The 10,228-nt window shown below is 43.5% G+C and overlaps 1 protein-coding gene across 2 annotated transcripts; it reads right to left on the reverse strand.

The window, feature by feature from the left end:
* Positions 1 to 4,525: 4,525 nt before the first annotated feature.
* RAB19 (RAB19, member RAS oncogene family) lies at positions 4,526 to 10,170 on the reverse strand. 2 transcript variants are annotated; one of them, XM_052790666.1, is made up of 4 exons: positions 10,064 to 10,170; positions 9,708 to 9,920; positions 8,634 to 8,817; positions 4,526 to 6,281 (listed from the first exon to the last, which is right to left on the reverse strand). In XM_052790666.1, the coding sequence occupies exons 2-4, from the start codon at positions 9,900 to 9,902 to the stop codon at positions 6,016 to 6,018; spliced, it is 645 nt and encodes a 214-aa protein (XP_052646626.1). In that variant the 5' UTR covers positions 9,903 to 9,920; positions 10,064 to 10,170; the 3' UTR covers positions 4,526 to 6,015. The 2 variants fall into 2 exon arrangements, with proteins under 2 accessions (XP_052646626.1, XP_052646627.1); XM_052790667.1 differs by having other exon boundaries at positions 10,078 to 10,127.
* Positions 10,171 to 10,228: the final 58 nt, after the last annotated feature.

A 10,228-nucleotide genomic window follows, 5' to 3' on the forward strand; every position in this document is an offset into this window, starting at 1 on the left:
GTATAAAGGCATTTATGTCACTTATTCTTAACTCCTGCAGAATCGTTTCACACTAATACAGAATTTTAACTTGGTTGTAACTTCTCCAGCAAAGAGCCTGTAACGTAAGGAACGCATTCTGAACAGACAGCTGAGACAATTGAACTGTTGAAGGAATATATGGGGCCATTAGTGGGGACAGATGTGGCTTGCTTTCTCAGAACTAAGTTGTGCACTATGGTATTAATTTTATTTGTCCTGAACAAAGTCAGTTGCAGTACATATTGTATTGATAGTTTCCTGTCATAATGCTGTTTGGACAGCAAGTCCAAGCATTGCTACAGGCCACTTCCTGAGAATTTACATGCTTCTTTAAGCCTGTGTGTTTAGAAAGAGGCATTCTTCTGCAGAAAAATTTGGCAGTAAACTACTAGAAACATATTCAGATGCTGAGGGATATGACTATGAAAAGTTTAACTGAACAGTCTAAACCCATCTTTGGGTTGGTTTGGTTGTTTTTTTTCCAGAGGCAAGTAGCAGAGGGAGAAAAGGATTTGAATGTAACTTGCGCAAATGACACTTAAAACTGACAGGGAGAAACAGGAAAAATGAAAAGCTTTGAAGTAGAGCTAGCCTTTTCTCCCCTACACAGTGAACATAAGTTGCTAATATCTTATTGGAAGGTTGCATTCAAATATAAGTTTCACAAAGATGTGTTCTGGTAAGATGGAAAAAGGTAATAAATTTGCCAGCCAGAGCACGTGCATCAGCTTTCCTTCATAAGGGGTCATAAATGGCACGCTTTACTTTTTGTGGGGGTGTACATGTGGCACAATGGTGGATGCTGCTGCTTCTAAACCTACTTCTGTATGTGTTACAGGGGAAGCTGAGAATACGCAAGTAAGTGACTTGCTTTGGTGGAGGCTGTTCTGTCTAGCTACAAAGTGACGTATTCAAGTGTGACAAGTAGTTTCTGTTGATCTCTTGCTTTGAAGCGTGGTGTGGTTCTTGTTCTGTAAGTTAAAGAACTGCATGTATTTGTCATCAAGCAGTACTGCTGTGTGTCACTTGCTGGTGGTAGGCCTGTTTCTAAGCTTGCTGTTGAACTATGATTTCCACATCCCCCACCTCAAACTTTTCAGTTATTCCAGAGTAGGGCCTTTGAAATGAGTGAAGTATGTTAGTAGGCTGCTGTGTTTTTCCTCTGTAAGAACAGGAATAAATTCAGTAGATTTAAATGTAAAAATATGGGGGGTGATGACTTAGGCTGTGCTACATTTTCTTTAAGCAAATACTCATGGTACAGAAACTGAAGAGGCCAATGAGAGTAGTGTCAAGATGAAAAAGGTATAAAGACTCCATAAACTCCCACCAGCAAAATCTTTTTTTCTGAAGACTATTGTTTTGAAATTGACACATGCTCTCACTTTAAGTGCCTTGACTTTACTCCCTATGCAAGAATATATACATATGGTTTGATATAAAATTTTGCATCTTGTGGTAAGTGCAAAATAAGTGTCTGCTGCCCATTCTAATTGGTCTGAATGTGATCATACAAGCAAAGAGCGCTTCTTGCTACCTCTGTTGCTTTTGTTCAAATCTTGATAGGACAGCTCTTTCCCAATGGTAACCCAAGGTGTATTGTAATCTTGCTGAGGGGATGCCTGGTTCATTTAATGAAATACAAGTAACTCTTTCCTGCTACAGCAGGTACAAAATAGATTTCTGTTTGGAGGATACTGTGAGGTATGAGGTGTCTCAAGCTTGGAACAAAACTTGCATAGATGGAATTAATAATGTTGCAGCAGCACAAAACAAGGGAATTCACGTGTAGTCCCTTAGGACAGAGATACAGTACAGGACTGCGCTGTTGGGATCAGGTTGCTACAAAGTCAGTTTTACTCTCGTGCTAGCATGAGAGAGGCATTCTTAAACTGTACTTGTGGTAAGCCTCACTTCAGGTAAGCAAAACTAGACAGACCTGGCAGTGAAAACTGTAGTAAGCAGTGATGTTTATGGACACAGCTGGAGCAAGGAAATGTGAGGTTGCAAATATGCTAAATTTCTGCCTCTACTTGCTGCTGTTGCTTTTATCCATGGGTATGCTATTTGTCACTTGCAGTCAAGCCTGAGTCAACACCTGTTTGGCAATAGCTTGATGTGATTGTGTAGACAGAGCCTGTGCAGCCAGCTAAGGTAAGATTGATTTTTAGAATAACAGCACTAGAAGAAGTGCTTTAAAAGATTTTTAAAAGTCCTACCTCTCTCAAACTGCAAGTTCCTATTAAAAGTTGAAGTACTCTTAGGTAGAAGGGGCTCTTGGCCTATCTAAAACTACTCTGAGGACTCATGATATTCCAGCATTGCTTGTTGTAGTTCCAGTCCTTAACACCCTTGCTTGAGAGGTGCTTGAAAATGGCTTCAGGAGTCAGTGTGTTGAGCAATGAGTATTAAAGCCCCCCTGCCTGCAGCCAAATGTGGTGTCTGGGAACCAAGATGTATTAAAAATCTGCTTATTGGCGGCAGCCCACAGCTGGGAAGGGGCAGCTCTAAACAGTACTGTGGTTAGAGCACTCACCTGGCTGGGGGAAGCTTCAGTTTCAGTTCCTTGTCCAAAAGTGCAGGCCTGCATCTCCTTCCTGCAAGAAGGCTCCAGGATAGAGCATGCTCTCTCTGTTCACGGCCTGAAAATTGCTTTCTCTGTCTCCTTTCCAACTATACTTAAACATTAACTGGAATGATTAGATAAGAACATGAGCTTGTGGTGTTAAGAGCCTCCCCGTTATGTATGAAAAAAAGCTTGACCACACAGGCAGTGCCATGTGCCTTCCCCATCACTGGGTTGCACTTACGTTTGATTTTAAGCCTGTCAGCTTCTGGGAGGTGTCAGTTTGCTCCATTTTAAAATGCTTCTAGGTTTTTTTTGTTACCCTGTTACATGGACAGGTGCTGCTTCAATCTCACCTGGTGTGGCTGTGATACCAGTGCAAGTAATGTGCCACAGCTAACATTCAAATACTTCTTCCAAGTAGATAAAAATTTAACAAGTGAGCCTGTCTTTGAGCTGCATGTGCAGCTTTTAAAACTGTGGGACAGTAGTAGTTTTTAGGATAGCATTGTAAACAACATTACAATAAGCTACATTTTATACAAGTGCATTAGTGATGCTGTCAGGAAGCACATTGAATTGGCATATGATGTTGCAGGAACAAACACATTAATATAATGTTCCATAGCAGTTAATGCTACTTGCATTATCATAGCTGCATGCTTCCATCTGCTCTGTGATGGGGAGAGGCACAACTGCAGAAGTTACACTGTGCTTTTAATCTAGTGGTTGCTCTCTTGCAGCCTAGAATAACATGCTATAATAAAGGAGGTTTTTTAAGTTTATACCTTTCTTCATGTATTACCTCATGAGTAATACTGTCTACTAATAGACACTTTGAAGAACCTTCTTGTTAGCAACTGCTGCAGCTTGCTTTTTAAGCTGTCCTCATGTGAATGAAAAGTGACCCTATGGAAACCATTCAGTAGAACTGCCCAAAGGGCTTGTGGAAGATGCCAAACAACCAACCAAAAGGGGTCACACTCCTGGTTTAGTTGCACAATGGGTAGGTATTTAAGACTAGTTTCTCACAAGAGTAGTAAGGAGCCTGTTACACCTGTTAGAGGAAAGGGAACAGTACAGCTCAAAGCACAATCACAAGCCTGTTCTTCCTGATGCCATGTTGCACAGCTTTCTGCCAAGGAAGGACTTGCTTCGCAAGTAGCTCCGTGTGCGCAGGAAGAGAATGGCCACAGCCCTGTGACCCGGCAGTGCTGGGCAGTTAAGGGAGCATCAGCCTGCAGTAGTCTCCATACTGAGGGTAAGCAAAATAGCTTCATATGGTAGTCTCTAATTAAGGCAGTAAACCCAATGAACCATACAAAGGTTAATGCTCTGCTGGTAAGATCCTTCCTCCAATTCTTGGCTAATGAAAGAGTATAATGGGAGATGAACACAGTACTTTTCTATTAAGGTCTCATGGAAGATTAGTATTTGCTGCAAATACCATCTCTGGTATATCTGAAATAGAACACGGTTTCCTAGCAGTTTAAGTGTGGATAAAAAAAAAAAGTACAAACTACTACCGGGGTAGTTTGGATTTGAAACACAAGAATATTGAACTTACATTTGGCTGTTTTCCTAATGGTAAAAGGTATAGAAACTAGTTGTTTGGAAGCTGGATTGCTACTTGTTCAGCTACTCTGAAAGGTTATGGTGTTTACTGTTGCTTAAATATGCAAACTGAAATGCAACTACTAGGCTAGTACCAAATCAAGATGAAATTAAGATTTAAAAAGTAAACATCAGGAAGAAGATGCCTGAAGATGATGAAGCTTTCTCCACAGCAGGCTATAGCAAAAGGCTTGGAGGCTAGCATTGAAGATTTCTCCCTCAGTTTACACATAGCTGAATTAACCCCTGCTCTTTGGATGTGATAGCAAAGAACCTGGCCAGAGGAAGCATTGATAATATTAGAAATATTTGCAAGACTATAAATCAATGATTCATTCTGCTTTATTTTTTGTGCTTCTCAGACAAGATTTTCCAGAAATATTTGCTACATGTTTTTCCCTATTTTCCAAGAACTTGTGAAACAGGGGTAGACTGCCATCTGGTAAGCTAGCAGCATACCAGCCTTCTCAGCGCTTCTTTGCATGTAACCAGACTGTATTTTATCATTACAGAGTTTGAGTTCCAGTTCATAGCTTAACAGTAACTAAGTGATGCACTTTGGTACATGAGGATTGCAGTCAAAAAACTTCCTCTGTATAATATTTCTTTCCTCCTCCTTCCCTGTTTCCATCTACTGGGAAAAAAAAAACCCAACCCCAAACACCAAACAATTCAGTTCCAGTACATAGAAGAATTGAGCCCCCAATAGCAGAGCTTGCATGTGGGAGGAACAATACAAAACCTTCTACTGCTACCAAGATGTTCAGTCTCCATAGCAGTAGCATATATACTTGCCTAGGGCTAGCTTTCTGGTGTGCCTCATACCATTCCCTTATTGCTCTAAGGTGAGGTTACATAATTAAACCATCTTACCCCTTGCCAGGTTTTACAGGAGCTTGAATCCCTTCTTCACACTCCCTTGAAAAAAATCTACAGGCATACTCTCAAGCTGCCATTAGTCCATCACACAAACTACAGAAGGCTTCTGATTAAAATCAGCACATCAAAAGCAAGACAAGTTGGGGGGGAGGGGGGAAGTCCTTTCACCCCAGCATTGATTTAGGCCATTACTGGTGCCTTGGAAGCTTCATTACTCCTAGCAAGTCTATGTAGCAAGGCAGAGATCACTACTGGAAACAGTTCTTATAATTAGTAAAGTGAAAGACAAGTTTTTTCACCTTAGGAAGAAGGTTGGGACCCTAGTGTATCATATTCTGTCTGCTATGAAACCCCAGGGATGTCTCCAGGTTTGTCTGGCGAGGAAGTCAGTACAGATGTGAAATCATTTACTTTTTCACAAATATTAAGCTCCTTGGGATGGATGGCTACATGCCTGACATAAGGACCACCCCTGAATGAAAGTTTAAGCAGCAATGGGTTAGTGCTGTCCAAGCATCTGTCAGACTTTTTAAAGCTACTGGCAAAGAGTAAAGAGCTTGCACTAGAACAAACAGCTTAGATAGGTCAAATCAGTGCAGAGCTCTGGTGCAAGTTTGTCTTGACACAGCCAGAAAATTGTTTAAGGATATAATTAAAGGCAATAATTTTTACAGTTCTCTTTGGTTAAGGCAAGGGCTGGCAGCTTCCTGAGTCCTCTCAGCTCAGAAGTTCGTGTTAAAGCATCAGCTGCCATGTTCAAAGCAACCTGTGCTACCAACAGCAACAACAATCTCTGAAGATACTTACAAGCCAAGCTGCAAGGTAGAGATATCAAAAGAGGTGGCTTGAGGCCACACAGCACACTTTCATGAATTGAATAAAATCAAACAGCCTCAGAAGAATGACAACTTCCAAGTAGTTCCTGAAATCTCTCTTCAGCAGAGGCACTGGGTCTTCTCCACACTTGGACTGGCAATCACTGGCCTGGAATCAAGGTAGATGCTGTTTGGAGGGTTCTCTCCATGAAGCTGTAAGGTATTTCGGGCTATTAGCTCCTTAGCCATTAACATGAACACCTCTTCTATGTTTTGAGCTTCTTTTGCTGATGTCTCCAGTACAGCTAAGAGCCCATGCTTCTCTGCCAGTGTGCAAGCATCTTCAAACAGGACTTGGCGCTTATCCAGTGAATCTGATTTGTTCCCTGAAAAGGCGGCAAATAGGTAATTCAATAATTTAGTCTCTCAAAAATTAATCTTTAAATGCAATCCATTCAATTTTGTTAAACAATAGATTTGTTGGGAACAAGAGTTACTGGAAAAAACAAGATGTGAGCGCATCAGAGCCACAAACATAGAATGCAAATCAAAACTGCAGCTAATCATATGATATCAAATGAGTTAAAATCCAAAACCTAAAAACCTGTGTTCATGTAGTTACTTGCTGTAGTTAGTGGTGCCAGAGGATTATTTGGAAGCAACTGTTGGTCCCTATTCCCAAGTGTTTAAAAACATTAAGGAGCATTTAAGTTAAATATTTAAAAAAAAATAGAAATCTTGTAACTATAGTGATTGCACACAGTAAACCAAAGCAGCATTGCTTGAAGGTTTATTCCTCACTCCTTCCAACTTCCAACCTCCAGTGGAAGCCACACGTGTTACGCTAAGTGTCAAGATACCTTGACACATCTCAAAGTGGATGCTCAGCTCTGAAGACCTGGAATGTTGTTAGTCTAAAGCAGATCTCCTCAAAAAACCCCCCCACTAAAACCCAGGAAGAACCTGCTCAACTGTTAAATCAGACTTTAACATGACCTATTTATACAAGTCAGTCATTTTAAGATGATGTCAAAACACATAAGAATTCACACCAGCTACCTTAATGCTTAAAACATCTATTTAAAAAGTTCTGCACTTATATATTAAACTTTTCATTGAAGCAATTCACTCAAAATCTGCCAGAAGTCATGAAACACCTCAGATAAAATACCTTTGTATATTTAAGTAGTTTCAGCACGTGTGGAATTATCATCAGTTCTGGTACATGTAGTACCTGGCTGAAGCCTACATTCATAGTTTCAAGACAACCCTTGATCAAATTCAGATCTTGAATTTGAAGCATATATAAGCCAACTCCCCTCCCATTAAGTCCCTTTCAGTTTTTCTAAAAGGGAAAAAAAAACCCACAGCCCCCCCTAAAACCCACCTTGCTTGAGGGTTATTTGCCTTCTTAAAAAGAGACCCCCCCCACCCCTCTTCCTTCTTCAGTTCCAGATGGGAAAGTTAGATTTCTTAACCTTAACCTCATGTTAGAAAGGTGTATAACATGACTACATGTAATTAAACATATAAAGGCTTCCTGCCAAAGTAAACCAAACAGCACCAGCTTTGGAAGAAAGCACCAAGCTGGATCCTTGACAAAAGCTTTATTTTTACCAATTTCAGAACTTCTTTCTTAAAAAAACCCAAACAACCAACAGCCTCCACCACACACACAGATAGATCTTGTTTTTCAGATTAATGAGAAAAGTTGGAAAAACCCTACCAAAGCTTAGTGATCCTCCCCCTCTTATTCATTCCAAGCACTGCAGTTACATGCAGGTCAGAATTTGTTGTTTGTTTCTTCAGAGGAAGAACAAGAAGAACCACCACAGCAGAAGTAAGTAATTTGCTAGGTGCACAAGCAGAAGCTTAGGTCCCATGCCTGCTGTGCTGTGGGGCTCAACGCTGCCTATCCTCAAGAGCCAGTTTGGGCTGGTGTGGCTGCATGCATTGCTCTCGGCACAGTGCCACAGTGGAACAGGCAGAAGCAGTGGAATGTAAATAAAGGCTCTGTCATTTTACTACACCAGTTCTCTCATTTGCAGCTTCCTCCTTGGAGGAGGGAAGAGCAATAATAACCTGAAACACAAAGGGAAAGAACCACATTGCTTCCTACCAGCTCCATTCTCAACAATTTCTACCCATTTCTTTCCTCAAGAGGCAAAGTTTCCTGAATGCTAGTGGAATAAATGAGGAGGAGGAGGAATGCAAGCAGACTACTTCATGCTCTGGAAAAGCCATGTCCTCATCTACCATCTTACCTGATCAGAGTCCAATTACAGAGCAACGCGCATGCATATCAAAAGAACAGAGAGGAAAGATGAGAATGAGGAGTTGTGTTGCTCTGTACGTTCCCCTTCGTCCTGAATTATTGAGCCGCTAAATTCCTGCGCATCAGGAGTACAGGGTCAGACTTACTGCAATTCTAACCTCAGTAAGGTTGTCCCTGCTTGCTAGACTAGCAGCAAGCTTGTTGCATTATTCCAGCAGGAAAGGAACAAGTAAAAAGGTTTCACTGTCTGCAATGGGCTTGGTCCTGTCAGGACCAGGCTGTGACTTTCCTCATTTTTTAAGCTTAGGCCAAATTGATACACTTTCTGGTCTCCTTTAATTAAACTGCATTGTTCTTTAATGCATAGTTTATAGATGCTTTAACTAGTGGGGGGGAAGCAAGGGGGATTTTATATACATATTAAAAAAGCTACATAACATAATATTTAAAATTAGATTCCTACCAATTAACATCATGACCAAGTTTGCGGCACCATACTTTTCAATTTCATGAATCCAGTGAGGAATGGATTCAAATGTAGACCTCCTAGTAAGGTCATAGGCAAGGATGGCCCCATGGGCACTCCTGTAATAAGACTGGGTTATTGTCCGGAAGCGTTCTTGACCAGCTGTGTCCCACACTTGAATCTGTAAGAGAAAGGATAGAAGTTGTAGTAAAGACCAGTGAATGTGACTTCCTAGGCATCTGCCATGAGCATCTATGCTTTTGAAACCCCTTGTCTAGAGGGGGCTAGACCTGTCCCAGCTTACTCTACTACACCACAGTGTGGCTTTGTCCTCTAGATCTGAAGAAACACTTACATGCCTGTAAAGATGGTCTACACAGAGCAAAGAGAAAGCTGCAAAGGTAAACCCAGCTTTGCAAAGAGGCCAAGAAACCCAGTTTCAACAACTGTACCAGAAGATACCGAGCATTACAGCCTTTTAATAGGAAAGGAAGAGGAGCCAAGAAGCCCCGATGCAGGGCTGGGTAGAGCAAAGCTATATAAAGGGCAGGCATCTGAACTTTTGTCTGCACACAGAGGTAAGTTCTAGCCAACAATATCTTCTGGCGTTTGTCTTGCAAATCTTCACCTTCGCTCAAATCAAGCACGTGTCAAGGCAGAGTCTTTGCATACTAGAGGGTTTTCCCTCCTTCACGTCCCAGCTCAACCCCCCCCCCCCCATATCTGAAGGGGGGAAGAGACACCCCCTCCAAACCAGAGCCGGCTTTCAAAGAACTTTCTGCGGGAAAAGTGTGAGCCCTCTCCACAGGTAGCTCCAGAGGAGCCACGAGAGCAAGCACGTACCCAGATTGGGGTGGCTGCCTCCCACAGGGCATCCTCCTGAGGGAAAGCTCCCCTCAGAAACACCCCCGGTCAGGATGGCTGCCAGCTTTTGCCTGCTGCCTTCAGCAGGGCCGAGCAGGAGACGCTGTGCGTCCCACCGCTCCCCTAGCACCCGCAGGACAACGGCCACACAGTCGTGGCGAGCAGGTGCTGCCCACCGAGCGGCTGGGGCTCGCTGCAGCCACCGACCTTCACTTTCTTGCCGTCGATGTCCATGGAGCGCACAGTGAAGTCGACGCCGATGGTGTTCTGCTGCTTCTCGTTGTACTGCCCCGTCTTGAAGCGGTGCACCACGCAGGTCTTCCCCACGTTGGAGTCCCCGATCAGGATGATCTTGAAGAGGTAGTCGAAGGCATCGTCCGCGCCGGAGCTGGAGAAAGGCATCGCGGCTCCCGGGCGGGCCTGCGGGAGAGGTGGGGGGGAAGCGCGGCGGCGAGGAAGAGGAGGAGGAAGAAGAGGAAGAAGAGGAAGAGCCGCCGCCCGGCCCAGCTCCGCTCACGGCAGCCCGGGGAAGGAGCCCGAGCCCCAGCCAGCCGCCCGCTCACCTGTTGGCGCTCACCTGCCGGGACAGGTAGCGCCCGCTTTGTACCCGCCCCGGCCCTCCCGGGGCCGCCGGGAAATGTAGTCCTCCTCCTCCTCTTCCTCCCCTTCCTCCGCCTGCCCTGCCCCGCGGGCTCAGCCCGGGGAGCGCTGCCGGCGCCGCTCCCCGC

The sequence above is a fragment of the Harpia harpyja genome, chromosome 6, assembly GCF_026419915.1.
Source record: "Harpia harpyja isolate bHarHar1 chromosome 6, bHarHar1 primary haplotype, whole genome shotgun sequence".
Taxonomy (NCBI): Eukaryota; Metazoa; Chordata; class Aves; order Accipitriformes; family Accipitridae; genus Harpia; species Harpia harpyja.